At 44.1% G+C, this 15,855-nt stretch overlaps 1 protein-coding gene across 4 annotated transcripts; it reads right to left on the bottom strand.

Annotated features, from left to right (window-relative positions):
• Positions 1 to 5,498: 5,498 nt before the first annotated feature.
• Positions 5,499 to 15,278, bottom strand: ATF6B (activating transcription factor 6 beta). Of its 4 annotated transcripts, XM_031965120.1 has the most exons (18): positions 15,127 to 15,278; positions 14,586 to 14,665; positions 14,253 to 14,331; positions 13,881 to 13,960; positions 13,590 to 13,725; positions 11,858 to 11,943; positions 11,558 to 11,693; positions 11,344 to 11,475; positions 11,063 to 11,214; positions 9,931 to 10,116; positions 9,751 to 9,842; positions 8,450 to 8,629; positions 7,871 to 7,978; positions 7,472 to 7,559; positions 7,140 to 7,210; positions 6,922 to 7,033; positions 6,532 to 6,616; positions 5,499 to 6,100 (listed from the first exon to the last, which is right to left on the bottom strand). In XM_031965120.1, exons 1-18 carry the CDS (start codon positions 15,209 to 15,211, stop codon positions 5,874 to 5,876), a joined length of 2,115 nt encoding a protein of 704 aa, XP_031820980.1. In that variant the 5' UTR covers positions 15,212 to 15,278; the 3' UTR covers positions 5,499 to 5,873. The 4 variants fall into 4 exon arrangements, with proteins under 4 accessions (XP_031820980.1, XP_031820982.1, XP_031820981.1 ...); XM_031965122.1 differs by lacking the exon at positions 8,450 to 8,629; XM_031965121.1 differs by lacking the exon at positions 11,344 to 11,475.
• Between the last annotated feature and the right edge of the window lie 577 nt (positions 15,279 to 15,855).

Raw genomic sequence — 15,855 nt, 5'->3', positions numbered from 1 at the left:
AGCAAGCAGGGGGAGGAGAAGAGAATGAATTACATTAGGTCAGGGAGGGGAGAGGAGATAGGGAAGGTCTTTCCTCCCTCTTTTCTCCTCATCCCCTCGGTCAGCGGGCCCCTCCTTTGTCTCTTCTCTTTTCCTCTCCCCCTCTTCCTATGAAAAATCCCTTATTTTTTTTTTTACCTCATATTAAGGTCTTCCATGAGTCTTCCTCCTCTCATTGTTTTCCGATTCCAATTCTATCCCCCATTACTTATTTTGTCACGCTATCATTTACTCTTCCTCTTCCCACAGTCATTCAATTCAATTAAACAAACATTAATCCCCACTTTTCTCAATCCCAGTTTCTTAGTTCCCTCCCCTACTCCTTTCTCTCTTTGGCATCTTTTTTCTTTTTTAATCATGCTATAATTTCTTTCCTTCCAAGTGAAGGTTCTCACCACATTCCACTTTTACCCTTCTTTTCTCCTTCTCTCTCTTCCACTCTAACTTCTTCACACTTAGCTTCCTTACTCCAAATCTGCTCCTCTTCCACCTTTCTTCTCTATCATCATTCTATACCTGTTCAAGATTTTCTCCATTTGGCTGATTACCCCCCCAAACACAAACACACACATACATTCTCCCGAACTACAATTCCATTCCCATATCTTGTTTCATCTTTACCTCATGATCCTTCTCCTTTACCTGTCCCTCCTCCCACTTTTGACTCTCATTTCTTTCCAAAGCTGTATTCCCACTTTGCTGTCCTTTGCACCTCCCCTCCTACAAACCTTTACATTATGTACTTTTCCTCTTCAGAAGACAGCTGGTACATATGCATTAAGTCCTTGGACAAAAGCCGGGATACCTAGCACCTGAGAAAAAACTTGAGACTAAGAATGGAAGGGGAGATTGACTAGATCGTGAATGTTTAGTGATGGAGCCAGAAATTTAGGGGCAGCACGAATTATGAAAAGGGAATGGACGGCTATGAGCCTGGGGAACAGGAAAATGATAGTTAGCAGCTACATATATACTGAAAGATTTGCATATGATTTGTAGATATTGACTCATATCATTCTTATAACCCTGAGATGTAGATGCTACTACCCCCCATTTTATAGGTGGGGAAACTGAGTCACAGAGGTGTTAAATGACTTGCCATGGGTCACATAGCTAGTAAGTGTCTAAGGCAGAATTTGAAGTCAGGTCTTCTGACTCCAAGTCCTGACAGAAATTGTGGGGAAGAGAGTGGCAATCAGGGACCATGGAGTAGAACACCCAGCTCTTAGGAAGGCTGTTATGTAAGAAGACTACACAACCAGAGGTCAGAATCTTTTTCTCCAGACATTGTGATGTTTCTCAGGTACCATTTTCCCAGTTGCTCAAGGCTAGTTCTAGGTGATGCTCTGAGGTTTCCACAGCCCTAAGGGGAATAAAGGGAACGAATAGGGATCTATTCTCAATACAGGTTGGGGTGGGTTAGGAAACAAGATTTTGTGGTAATGCTGTTTTTGCCAACCTGAATAAATATCACATAGAACTTAAACATATGTTTGTCAGTTTGTGCATAGCATACATCTCAATTCATGTGTAACTCATATATTTGTGTTACTGGTACACGTGTAGCTGGATGTAGGAGTCTAACCACATTGTGGTCAAATTCATCCATACAAATGTGTCCAGGATACCATACATGGGCACCTCTATGTACAAGGCTGTAGTCTTGTACCCAGTTTCCCATGTACAAGGACATATGCATGTGCCAGTCCTCTCATGGGTATTCTCGTGTGTGTGCCTTGGTGTCTGGGTGTGGATGTGTACAGATCATTTTTTCCTGGCTATGATAGGAAGAACGAAGTCAGCCTCTTGGCCAGCTCCAGCTTCTCTCATGCCTGGCTCTAGTTATCAGAGCCAGGGGGCAAGGTGACAGCACTTCCTTTCAACCTTTCCATCCCCATATATTCTTAGCAAAAAATAAAACTCAAGAAGGCAATCAGGAAGATGGATTAAGGACTGGAAGCAATATAGGGTAAAGATCAGGCTAGGAATATCATATTCTTGATTGACAGAAGCAGGAATTGGGAGAGATGGTGATAGGAAGCTGTCAAGGTAAGAACTGAAAATACCAGAAGAAAACAGTGCCTGACATAGATGGAGGGAAGATACCAGAGAGTAGGAAGGGATTTAGGGAGGACATCATAAATTTCTGGGAGAGAGTATCTGGGAAAAGAAAGGGATTTTGCTGGGGAAGAGAAATTAATGATGGAGAGCTAGGAAAAGAATGAACAGAATTTCTAATGGAGAATAGGCTTTGAGGTAGGGGGGAATGACAGGCTGGAACAGCAGAGGCAGTGCCTCTGAGATTGAATGTCTAAATACTTTCAGAGTAGAATGTCACTTCTGGGATCTAGAATCTGGTTAATGGAGTTTCCTAGGTAGTTGCTAGAATAACTGGAAGCTGGAGGTGTAATTGAGAAATTTCATTTTTGTAAAGGACCTCAAGAATTCTATAATATAGGAACCTCAATGTTACCCAGCTTCTGCTTGTAAAGAGAGCCCACTATTTCCTGATTAAGTCCATTCCACTTTGGGACAGCTGTGATTGTTAAAGTTTTTCTTTACAAGTTCAAATCTTTTCTGGGTTTTATGTCTTTGTGGGTCTTGGTCCAGGGCTCTCCAGGTTTGGAATGCCATTATTGTTCATTTGTTCCTTCTCTTAGGTTTCTGCTTTGATCACAAAGGGAAAGGAGAGTCAGAATGATTAATATAGAAATTCAGAAGACAGATGCAAAGATAATAAAAGGGAAGAGATGTTAGAGGAAAAAAAGAGTATAGGGATCAAGAGGTAAAGGAAAGAAAAGAGAGGAGTAGGTGCATATAGAGAAAGAAGAGGGAAAAGGCCCAAAGGGGAAAAATAAAGAGAAAAAGTCCTCCAAAAGAAAGTAGAATTGGTGTGAGATTTCCTATAGGGTGACCACTGAGAGAAAAAAAGGGACCAAATTTTTTTTCTTTTTTTTTTTGCTGAGGCAAGTGATTTGAGGGTCACACAGCTAGGTAGTGTTAAGTGTCTAAGGTCAGAGTTTGAACTCAGGTCTTCCTGACTTCAAGGCTGGTGCTCTATCCACTGTGCCACCTAGCTGCCCCAGGACCAAAATTTCACCAAAAAGTGAAAGATTTGACTAAACTGAGCCTTATTATAGCAACGAGAAATAAGACAATTAGCTTAAATGAAATTGGTTTCTTTTTAGCCTAAGTGGGGTCTATCTAGGGACAGGAAATCTGACTCTTATTTTACTCTTTAAAGAAGGAGTAAGATAAATTAAAGGAATTTTCTCAGTAAAGAGAAAAAGGTAAATATCTCAGCAAAAGAAATTAAAGGAACTGCAAAGAGTTGAGAGAAAATAGATTAAGGGGAGAAAGGGTAGAGTTAAAAGGCTAGAAAAAAAGAAAGTGACAGAAGGAATTTTGGACCCTTAGGATTGATTCCCTAAATCTAGGGAAATGAGTATGGAGGAGAATCTCAATTTTGTGACAAATGAAAGTCACACAATTGTTTTCTTCTTTGCTGTGAGGAGGATGGGCGCTCATATTTACCAGAGGACCCCGGTCGCTGTGGCAACCACACATCTGGGCCCTGGAATCCAGATGTGGTGTATCCAGAAGCCATAGCAGAGCGATGAGGCAAACATTGGGCGTCTTAGTACTGGCCCCCACAGCTGGGAAGGGGACAGGGGATTGGAGTGGGGAGGGGTGAATTGGGAGATCGAGAAAGAACAGAAGTGAAAGGAAAGAACCAGAAAAGAATAAGGGAAAAAGCACAAAGAAATGGACAGGGTGAAACAGGATTTACTGAGAGAAAAAAGTAATTTAGGGGGAGAAAAGAAGAGAGGCAGAGAAAGGAAAATCTCTAGGAAGAACAGAGGAAACAGGTAAGAAAAGGAATGAAGGAGAATAGCAAATTCAAAGTGAGGAAAATACAGGATGAGAGGGGAAAAATCAAAATATCAAGAAAAAGCAGGGAAAAGATATGAATTTATCAAGTGATGATGGACTAAAAGGAAAAAGGCAGGAGGGCTGGAAGAAGATAACTGCCACAGCAACAATCAATGTGGAGTGAGGAACTAAACAAGGGAGAGGACAGGACAGGATGAGGGAAAGGTGGTGAGGGTGTGTGCATTACTGCTTCCCCCAGCCTGAGAGAAGAGAGTTGGTAGGGTCCCGCCTCCAAAAATGATAGAAATAGGAGAAAAACTGTGTTTGTAGTGGGTTAACGTTTGTCCGCCTCCAAACTGCCCCTCTACTCCTCCATAGCTTTTGTCTCCAAAAAGACCACCTAACCCTGACCACTCTTTTCCAGGGCTATCACCAATTTGTCATCAACTAGTATAAGGTACTAATGACTGGGTGAGGCAACAGGAAGAAAGGAAATGTATTTAGGGAAAGGAAGAATGTAGGGCCTAAAGAAGGAGAAGCAGCAAAAGGTGATGAGGAAGAAATGGAAAGGGGAAAAAAGAATATGAGGGACAAAGTGTTTGGAAGGAAAAGGGCAAGGGGACAATGGGAAAGGGGATGAAAAGCCAGAGAGGCCTTTCTGAGGAAAAAAAGGTCTAGTTCCTTCCTGGGAGCCTCTGTTCCAGGTTGTCATGGTTACTCAATCTGTTTTCACCCCAAACATGTATTTTTTTGTTGGGGGAGATGAGATAGAGGCAGAATTTGGTTGGACACATGAGGTCCTGTCCCTCCCCTGTAGACTTGGGCTCCAGTCCCGGGGTGGCTCATGTCCAGTCTTACAGGCTTCCAGCCCAGCCCAGCCCAGCCTACAGGCTCTTTCTGACCTAGGATAATTCAGCATGGTCATGTCCCTAGAGGTGGTTCATAGGAACAACTGAATAAAATTTGGCCCTCTCCCATCAAACTTCTCTTTTTTCACCCTCAAATCCCCCCCTTTCCCAGCCAGGGCTGACAATGTATTTTTACCACTCCAATTATTTCCCCCTCTCTACTCCTGGGGCTCCAACTCTCAAGTGCAAATCTACCCCACCCTACTCCGAATCTCACACACTACCCCCTAGTAGCCACTCCTTCCCAAGCACAGATCCCTCTGGCCTCTCTTAATTGTTTGTCTAGGCACAAAGGTTTGAGTGACTGTGGGAGGCAGGACCTATCCTAGTGTAGGGACCCAATGACTAGTCAAGTCACAAGGGGTGGAGATATTCCAATTCCATCCTGTTTACACAAACAGTCTAGGATTGTGCATCCATCAGTTTGTCAGTTCTGAGGACACTTTCTTTTCCTTTCCCCACACCCTGTATTAGAGCTAGACATAGCTCATGGCAGGGGGGTGGAATGAGGATGACAGAAGGAGGTAGGTGATGACATTAGGTTTGAGATGATACACCCACCCCACCCCATATCCAGCTGTCTTTCTGTTTTTCTCTCTTCTTATGAATACACCCCTTGGAGTACTGAATACACTTTTCCCCTAAAGCCCAAATGAAAATCCAAGAAGGAAAGCACTATTCCTTCACTCCCTCTCAGTTGTTTATTTAATAATAAAAAAGAACACACAAACATCAATTACCTCTCAATCATCCCCTTTCCCCCTTTTTCCCCAATAATCTCCCCACAAAATGTAAAAATTTTAGTCCCACCTGGGGACTAACTCCCATCCCCAACACTGGAGAAATAGCAGAATAAAAGGTATGTGCAGGAGCCCACCAAAAAAAACAAAAAAAAACAAAACAAAAATGGAGCTTTTGTACAGAAAAGGGAACTAGATAGAAGGTACAGTTCCACCCCCAAATAAGTGCCTTATAAATGCCAAACCCTGCATTAGAGATTCTCATTCTCTAATCTCTCATTTTCAGCTTTCAGTCAATCCAAGTCAGAGCTGTTTAGGGATGACCAAGATAGAAGGGCTGATGAGGAGTTTGCCTAGAAGAGCTGGGTGTAGAAGGCAAAGGATTGCCTGAAGCATTGCCTGAAGGAGGAGGGGGCTGCTTTCGAAGGGAGGGGGGCACTGTGGAACTCTTGATGTGGATGACCCTGGTGTCCATGACCTCACATTCGATCTGCATCATCACCTCATAGTCCCCTGTATTTCCCCGGCCTGACAGGGTCTCTGTGGGAGGAGGGAGGGAGAGGATTAGATCAGAATGTGAATAATGGAGAGAAAAGACAAAAAACGAGAAATAGTTGACAACAAGATAAGCCTGTGTAAAGAAAGAAATGGAACAAAACAAGAGAAGGCACATGTATTGAGCCATGAAGATTAAAAAGAAAAGGAGAAAAAAAAAAAAAAGAGGGAGTGAGATGAGTAATGATGCTTCTGCTACAGTCAGACTCAGGCTCCTCCTTTCTCCCAGTTATTGTCCTGCTGCTCTGTTCTTTCCCCCAGATGCTCCTCATTTTTCCTTTAGAATTTCATGGTTGTCCAGTACTTATGATGCCCATTTCCCCCTCAAAACTGGCTGCTCCATAGGATTAATCCATTAAGCCCTCTGATTCTGAAGTCTATTGTCACCCTGTCCCTTTAAAGGAAAGAAGAATTACCATTGGGGGTCATAGCTGGCATCACCAAAGACATCTTTGGACGAGAAGTTTTGTTGTGGCTGATTGCTGGGAGCAATAGGTGATCCTAGAGAATCACAATCATTTATAGACATTTATTAAATATCTACTATGTGCTGAGAAAATGAGAAAGGAATAGTCAGGGATGGGGTATCATGTCTGTTGCCTCTTTTCTTTTGCCTCTGTTGCTTCCCTTCACTCCTTGCCCTTCTCCCCAGAGGCTGTCAGACCAGTGGAGTGAGTGCAGAAGACTGAACATGGTGATAATGCAGACAGTGTGAGACCATAAGTAGTTGCCTCACACTGAGAACTCTTATGCCCTGCTCCCTCTTCCACTTATGATACTGACTAGATCAAGGCTGAGAAGCTCACCCTTCGGAAGGAGACAACATAAAATGTGTCTTCCCGACGGTCAATGGCATCTAGGAATTCTGGCTGTGGATGCCTGGGGTGATGATACAGCTGCAGCTGGCTAACGGAGTCCCTGGTGAGAGTGGAGAAAGGACTGGGAATGACAGAAGGACATCCCAGCACAACATTCAAATTCCATCCAAGAGGAAAGGAGTAGGCACATAGCAGCCCCCAGTTACCTTTCAGGGGGACCAGAGGGTCGAGGAGGGACTGACCAGGCTGGAGGTGGTTTCTTCCATTGGTGAAATTTCTGCGAAAAAAGGAAATTAAGGATACAGGGATAGGGGAGAAACAGCAATAGTCCTAAGGTAGCCCCTGGAAGCTGTTACCATATAGTCCACACTCAAAAGTTTATCTCTCCAGTTCAAATTTCCTCACCATTCAAACCCTACTCCCATCATCTCTCCTGCTCCTTCTCTACCCCATAGGACCCCTAGGTTCTCCCCACCTGGTTTTCTAAACCACTACTGCTCAGCCCACTAAAATCTCTATCAATACATCCATTTCCTACCTGTTTTTCTCTAATTTTACGGAGCTGAGAACTCCTCTTTCTTCCACTTTGGTGTCGCTGGACCCAGCCACTAAGTTCATCTGCAAGCCTAGGAGGAGTGAGCCAGGGGACGAATCAGATACCCCTCCCTGGCCCTCTCTTGGAATAAGTGTCCCTGAGAGCTTATCCTACTCTAGCATGGTGCACACATGCAAAAGTCAAAGCTACAGGGTGCAGAAGTCTAGAAAAGAGGGTCAACTTTTGAAAAGGCCAATGAAGAATTTAAATCTGGGAATGATGGGGATGGGCATATGATCTCTCAATACAGGAGAGTCTATCATCAAATTATATCAGGCAGAAAAGAAAATGATGAGCACCCCCAAAGGGACCTTTAAATATACCAGGAAGGATTCCCCTTACCGGAGAGACTCAGTCCGGTTGAAGTGGCGACAGTCAGAAGAGAGGAAAAACTGGTCTAAGTCTCTCAGAAATAGCTCCTTGGCTCCCTTGGAAAAGGTTGTTAGATTCCTGGAGTAGAGCAAAGAAGACATACACAGCTACAGTCTGCCACAATCTCACTTTCAACAAAAGAGATGGGGGATAAGGGTAAGGAAAAGAGGCAGAAAGGGGAAAGACTAACATTCAAGAAGAGATGAGTAGCTTTGGGTAAGACAGCTTTCATCCCCACTAAGTAGAGGGTTTCAAACAATCAACAAATACTAAGCTTTGAGATAAGTGGGAATAGAAAGTAAAAAATGAAAGTCTTTACTTTCCAAGAGCTCACATTCATTTGGTAGTGACATGTATCTACAAAAGCATATATGAAATAAATACAGGCAAATTTTCAGGGGAGAAAGGAGGAGGGGATCAAGAAAAATAAAATGGTACTTGAAATGAATTGGGAGAAAAAGTAGACACTGAAGATATATACTGAAGATGGAGATGAGAGAGGAGTATATTCCAGGCATTCCAGTGAGGAGTGTCTTGTTCTCATCTTACTTGAAATATGGCTGGCCTGCAGCAGGTCTAGGCTGTGATTCTTTGTGGCCTAGTGGTATGCCTTGGGTGTCCTGCCCAGTAACTACCCCTTGCTCTGAGAACTCTAGGAGGTGCCTCTGGGGCCAAGATTCTTCCCTTCCCATCTGAGGTGAGGCTGGAGCTGGAGGTACTTCATTGATGCTAAGGAAGATGAGAAAGCCAAAATAATAATGATAATGATGATGATGATGATGAAGATAATGCATATTTATATAGCACCTGAAGATTTATCAAGTGCTTTCCTTATAGTAAACCTGTGGAGTTAGGAGCATAAATGTTATTATTCATATCTGAGATATAACAAAACTCAAGAGTCACAGAAGTTAAATGAATTGGTCACAATCACAAAACTAGGAAGTAACAAGTCAGATTAGAATCCAAGCCTGGGGTGGGGAGTATTTAGTTAGGGAAAAGATCCAATATCCCACTGACCTGTCAATCCCTCCTGTTCTATATCTATCCCAGGTTACGGCAGATTTGAGAGCCATGATGATCTATATCATTAAACTTGGAAGGGACAGAAGATGAGTACTATCTGGTGAGAATAGAGAGATGACTGGAATATAGAAGGACATCACAGCACAATATTCATATTTCATCCAAGAGGATGCAAAGGCCTTCCCTTAGTGGAAAGGGTAGATGCATGGCAACATGGAAAGAAAAACATTCTTGCACAGGCAAGAAGGAATCAACAGCTATGCCTGATACTCCTATTTATTTAATTAAATCCAACTGAATTTAATTAAGTTCAGCAAACACTCTTTAAGCACTTATTATATATATCAGGCACTATGTTACATGCTAAGGATGAAAAGGCAAAAAGGAAAGCAATCCCTGCCCTCAAAGAGCTTACAGTCTATAGTGAGGAGATCTGTCTACAGATACATCAATATAAGATATATACAAAGCAGTTTCAGAGATAAGAAGGAGCAAAGACTAGAAAGATATGGAGGTGGGAGATGAAACATGACATACTCAATCATCCTTTTGGTTAAAGGAAGGAAGGATAGAAAAGATAAAAGAAACAGTGGAATGCCAGTTATGAAGGGCTTTGAATGCTAAACTGAGTCTATGTGTTATTTTAGAAGTAAAAGGAGCCCCTGGGGCTTCCAAAGTATGTGAAAGATGAATGAAAGGATCAAAAGAAGCTTCTAACAGGGATAGGATGGGCTCTGCCCCAAGGCAAGGAAAATGGGAAGCCTCAATCCTTTCACCTTGTTCAAGTGTAGGGAACACAAAGTGAAGGGGAAATAGGACCTTACCTGACAGGCCCAAAGTTGAAGGCAATGAAGAGGAGGAAGACCATGACACAGATGACCTTCCTGTTCCCAGACCCAAACTTAAGTTCACTGTTCTAGAAGGGCAGAAGATAAAGAAGACAGAGTGAGTCACCCTGAGGGTCCTCTCTGTCATCAGACTCCCTTGGGTCTCAGAGCCCTCACCTCTGCCAGCAGCCCCTCAAGCCGTCGTCGGAGAGCTGCATTCTCACGGCGGAGCTGTTGGTTGTCTGAAAGGACCACCTGAAGTCGGGCCTCCAGCCCCTGCAGGTATTCCTTCTTCTTCCGCCGGGACTGACAGGCTGACTCACGGTTCTTGATCATCCGCTGCTGACGCTTCAGCACCTTTGCCTGAAAATGTGTGTGTGTGGGGCGGAGAGAGAAGAGAGAAGAAAGAGAGAGAGAGAGAGAGAGAGAAAAAGAGAGAGAGAGAGAGAGTGAATGTGTGTGTGTGTGTGTGTGTGTGTGTGTGTGTGTGTGTGTGTGTGTAAAAAAGTCAGGGATCTTCCCTTCTCAAGAGACCTTCAGTCCTTCTCCCAAGTCCAGAGAACAGACCCTTCCAGGACTTCTAACCAACTTACTTTTTGGCTTCCCTATCCTGGCAACCAGGAGGGGAGTCTCTCTTCCCTCTCCTGATCTATCTGGAAGAAGCTTTCTCATAATTTCACCTTGTTCTGGTGAAGTGGATGTAGTACTTGGGATGGGGTCAGGAAGACATCTTCCTGAATTCAAATCTCACCTCAGAAATTATTAGCTGTGTGGCCCTGGGAAAATCACTTGACCCTATTTGCCTCAGTTTGCTCATCTGTAAAATGAGCTGGAAAAGGAAATGTTAATCCTCTCCAGTTATCTTTCCCAAGAAAACCTCAAATCAGGTCACAAAGAGTTGGACATGACTGAAAACAACTGAATAACCCCCAGTAAGAAAAATTCTTACTGTTGCTCCAGTTTTTCTTTCTTCAGTTAGTAAAGGGAATTTAATTTCCCTTATGAATCCCTCCCTCAAGGTAAAAAGTTCAACCCTGCTATATAGTGGAAGGTCTTTCTTTTCAGTCCATCTCTCTACTTCCTCAGAACTACTACTGAGTACAAGCCCTCTACTCCCTGACAGCCTTGCCTTCCCTGTCTCTGCATCCTTAAGCCAGGACTCCATCCTTTCGGGCCCTATTCTCCCATTCCCCTCCTGTTATCTTTTATCTCTTCCCTATTCTGTGTCTCATCTCCAACTTTTTCAACTTTTTTTTCTTATGACAGGTTCCTCCCTAATCTGTCACCCTCATTTTCCCCTAAAACTTACATCCACTTCTGGAAGACATGGAGTCCCAAGCACAGGAGCTGGAACAATGCTCTTCCTCTCCAATCTGGGAGTGGAGGAGGCTGACCCCTCCCCCACAGGTGGTTGTACTTGAACAGGTCCCTGGAAAAGGACTACAGAAGATCCAGATGAGACTGGAGAGAGAGAAAAAGAAATAAAGAGTATAGTGAGGTAGGCAGCCTGTATATTTTGGGCATTTCTAGTTCAGAGTTTCAAGAAGTGGTAATCTTCCTGGATCCAGTCCTACGTCCCTTCTTCCATACCTGGTGGAGGTTGGCCTAGTGGCTGCAATAGAACTGTAGTATTGGGAGGTGAATTTCGGAGGCACAATGGGACATTTGTCACCATAACAGGCTTTGGTGGCAATGGTGGCTTATGGTGGGGTAGGGCCTTTCCTGGGGAAGGGACAGAGAACAGAGTTATCTGGAGGGCAGGTGTGTTACAGTGGGGAAATTCAGGAGGTAGGATGGACATTACCTGAGGGACCATCAGGGTTAGGACCCACATTAATCTGGACTGATCCAAATGGGGAAGTTAGGACATCCCCTAGAAGGCAGAGTTGAGGGGCTGGTGATTCTTTTTTTAATCCTAGTGCCTCCTCTTCTACAAAGGGCTGCAGAGAATGCAGAATACAGATAAATAGGGAGGGGAAAAAAGTAGAGGAGAGAGGAGAAAGGAATGGTTAGGAAGTATTCTGGTTGGAGAAAACTTTCTTATACTTGGGGGGAGGGCGACAATAGTAAAATGGTTGGGAAGAAAGTAAGAAGTGAGGCTTACCTTACTGGGGAATTCTTCAGAGAGCAATGAGGCCTCTGAGCTAGGAGAGGAAGAAGATGAGATGGACTCTGTCTTGGTCTGTATATCTGCAAAGTGGGAGAAGAAAGATTTGGGAGAAGGGGTGGTGTGATTGGACCTATATTGTAGGAAAATTACTTTGGTGGTTGTGTAGAGAATAGATTGGAGTAGACTGAGATTGCAAGTATTTCAATACTCAATGAGTGAAATGAAGAGAGTCTTTACCAGAGAAATGGTCATATGAATAGAGAGAAGTAAAAATACTGTGAGATGCATATAAGATACTGTGAGAAAAGAAAAGACTGACTGGATATATAGAGTGAGAGACAATTACACCTTCAAAATATCATATAACCATATATTTCTATTCCCATTACTTTAACTCTTAATTGAAATCCTCATCATCTTTAATCCTGAATATAATAACCTAACTGGTCTTTCTGCCTTTAGCCTCTTCATCTTCCCCATCTTCCCCAAACTCTTAAAATAAAATCGGCTCAATTCTTCACCATTACTACAACAACCTTCCTCAAACATTGCTTTCTTCTTTGATCAAAATCTTTCTACTGATTGCCATTACCTAAAGGATAAAGTAATAACAATAACAGCTTGGATTTACACAGTACTTTACGGTGATACAATTTTTTCACTATATTAGCTCTCATCATGCCAATCTGGGCCCTTCACAATTCAGTTCAAATCTATAAATATTTTAAAGTCACAACCTACTGAACTCAATTTTATATTCTGTTAGTTATCAGTTCAAAGCCTATATTCCAAACCAGGCTAATGCCTCATTGTTTCAAGAACTCTGTCCATTCAAACTTCTGCTCCTTTAATAATACTGCATTCTCCAACTAGAACATCCTATTCTTTCTTCCCTACTTGTGCCAAATTTTCCTTTATTTTCCAGGATCCAGGCTAAATTTTATCTCCTCCATTGACATTTTTCCTTGCAAATACACTTGCAATAAGGGGGTTTCCTTCTTAACTCTTATAACCCTCCTAATTATGGCACTTAATAATAGATCCTATGTAGTATTATTACTTCAGTGTATATTTTTCCTTGACTAATCCAATCATGCTGCAACTACTTAGGCCATCACTTAATTTGCTTCCCATTAACCTCTAAGACTGGTTTTTGTGCAGATATCAGTGTTATACCATGCCACACTCCGCATCATGTTTCAGATCCCCTTTTAGTTTCATCTTCCTCCATCAGAATATAAGCTCCTTGAAGGGAGCAACTGTCTTGTTTGCTGGTCCTTATATCTCCCAAATCTAGCAGATAAAAACTGGCAAGTACTTAATAAATGTTCTATTTTGTCCTTTCCTTAAACACTGTAAATTCTTTGAGGACAGGGAGGGGTTATCGCATACTTTCCATAGCACAAGGCACATATTAAGCCCTCCATTAATATTTTTTGAATAATCAACCATGAAGGAGAGAATACAACTCACTTAAGAACACTTGCAAAATGGTATACAAATGGAATCTGTAAAAGCTAAAGGAATGCAAAATCAGATGTGATTCATTACCTGACTGAATACTTGGAATATGTTTTAGGGAAGGGAGAACAGGGACACCTCTATCTCTCTGCTCATTTTCCCAAACATAGCCCTAGACTATGATCTCTTTCCCAGTTATCCTCTTATTTCTTCCTTGCCATTATACAATGAGAGTTAAAGAGGGGGAAGAAAAACCAATGACTACCTGAGGGGTCATCTGGGGTGAAGCCCACACTAATCTGGACAGCTCCAAATGAAGGTTTCAGAACTTTCCCCAAAAGGCAGTGTGGAGAGCTAGGAGATTCTATCTTCACACCAAGTACCTCTTCCCCCACAGAAACCTACAGGAAGTGGACGGAAAGAAAGAATAAATCAGATAATAGAAGAGGTGGGGAAGAAGGTTCTACTCCTAAGGATGAATAGCTCACAAATAATGTGTGAATGAAATTAAGAAGACTGTTTTCCATCTAGAGTAGAAGGAAAATGAAATTCTCACCTGGCTAAGGGGCTCCTTGAAGAGAAGTGATGACTCAAAGCTGAGAGAAGGGGAAGAAGGTTCTGACTTCACCTGTAGGTCTGCAAGTGAGGGGTGTGTGGGAGGGTGATGAATAAGAAAGAAATATCTAAAAGGAGATTGGGAAAGTGGAGGGGAGGTGGAGTCTTTAGAGGAATGACCTTGGAAGCCTCAGGGTAAGGGGTGCACAGAGATATCTGGAAAAATGGAGGAAAATATAATTTCTGGTTACTCCCAAAAAGACATGTTTGGGAAGCAACGGAATGTGGAAGAGCAGCTGGAAAGCAGATTTCTGAATGTGGGAGATAATTAAACAGGGAATACGAGGAAGATGGGGTACAAATTATCCTTCACCTGGGAAGATGGGCAGTGGGTCCCATGGGGGTTCAGGGGAGGTGATGTTCACATTCATGTCCACGGAGCCGCTATCGAACTGTGCGGGATGAGAGGAAAAGGCATGAGAAAGGACTGTCCATCCAGCAGGATGAGTTCTGCTCCCAGAGGTGTTAGGAGCGGCTGGGGGGGGGGGGGGGGGGGGGGGGGGGGGGGGGGGGGGGGGGGGGGGGGGGGGGGGGGGGACAGAATAGGTGCAGCCTCGGGCTAATTATTTCCTCTCCCCCGGCCTCAGCTTCTGGAGCAGACCCCTACGGTGCCCGCAGTCCCGGCATCTGGGGTTCTTAAAATTACCGGGACATCCTGCTCCAGACATCTGAAGAGCTGGACTTGATCCTCGGTCACTTCATCAAGGCAGTTATAGAGAGTGCGGTCTGTAAGGGCGATGGGACAAACACCAGTCTGAGCGATAGCCTCCCCATCGTTTCCCCCCCTCCCCATCATGGTAGAGTCCAGAGGACCCATACAAGTGGTATAGCTCAATCTCCCTAGCCCTGGAACCTTCCCCGCGGGAGGGGGAGGGAAGGGAGAGGGGGAGGGGGGAGAGGGAGGGGGGAAGGGGGAGGGGTTCCTCCACATTCACGTGAAAAAACGCGCGGCGGGAAGTGCCAGGGCCCCCCCACCCCACAAGGAGGACAACATGTAGGGGGAAAGTAACCACCCCGTTTCCGCCCCTAAATAGTTCGGCCCAGAAACCACGCCCCACCCAGCTTCCCGTAGATGGTAGATTCCTTAATGGCATTCCCCCTAGTAGCCCTTTGTCCCCTCCTCGAAACCCCTTATGGGAAGGGCGCGCTGCCGCCTCCTCCGCCCCCCAAGCCCCTTCCCCGCGGACCCCAGTCCTCGGCGCTGAGCAGGTTGTCGGCGAAGAAACGCGTCGGATCGGCGATTTCGCTGAGCAGCAGCAGTTCTGCCGCCATTTTCCCCCGCCCCCCCCAACCCGGAGCCGGCTCGAAGCCCCACCCTCTTTCACCACCATAGACCAATCACAACGCACTTATGACCCTTTCTTCCCCGGAAGTCAATTTGACTAATAAAATGTTTCGTGGAGCCAATCGGAGCGAGGCTCTGTGTCTCGGGGGTAACTATACAGGGAAAAAAAAAAAAAAAGCTAGCCAGGGAAGCCCAAGTGGCGCATCGTGCGTGAGTAGCATCCTTCGAGAGTAAGAACCTCATTGGAGCAGATGTTTTGAGTTGCACAGCTAGGTCATCTTGGGAATTGTAGTGATCTTCTCCCCAACTCCTTTAGCCTTAGAGAAGGTGGGGGAAGCCGCAAGGAATTTGGGGTTTGGGGTTCCAATCTCGCCTGGATTTTGTGAAAGTTGTAGTTTTCGGGAGTTTGAGGTCGTTTTTGGTTATTTTTTATCTCTTGGTTCCTCTCACGGATAATGTGTAAAAAATTTTCTTTCTTATTTCCCCCTCCTCTTCCTCTTCCTCCTTTTTTTCGAAATTCATTGTTGGAAGGAACTTCAAAGCGCAGAAAATTCTTATCTGAATTGGAATCGAATAAGAATCTGCAAGTTTGGCTAAAGGAATATGGCCAGGCGGAGGGCGGGGGTGGGGG

This window comes from Sarcophilus harrisii, chromosome 4 (genome assembly GCF_902635505.1).
Source record: "Sarcophilus harrisii chromosome 4, mSarHar1.11, whole genome shotgun sequence".
Taxonomy (NCBI): Eukaryota; Metazoa; Chordata; class Mammalia; order Dasyuromorphia; family Dasyuridae; genus Sarcophilus; species Sarcophilus harrisii.
Note: the sequence above shows the minus strand (reverse complement) of the source record. Positions and strands in the feature narration are given on the sequence as shown.

Coding starts and splice junctions, on each gene's coding strand:
- ATF6B (XM_031965120.1), bottom strand. CDS start 15,211: ATGGCGGCAGAACTGCTGCTGCTCAGCGAAATCGCCGATCCGACGCGT. Junction 9,843..9,930: donor TTGAGGGGCTGCTGGCAGAG/GTGAGGGCTCTG, acceptor CTGCCCTTCTAG/AACAGTGAACTTAAGTTTGG. Junction 7,979..8,449: donor GCAGGCCAGCCATATTTCAA/GTAAGATGAGAA, acceptor GCTCTACTCCAG/GAATCTAACAACCTTTTCCA.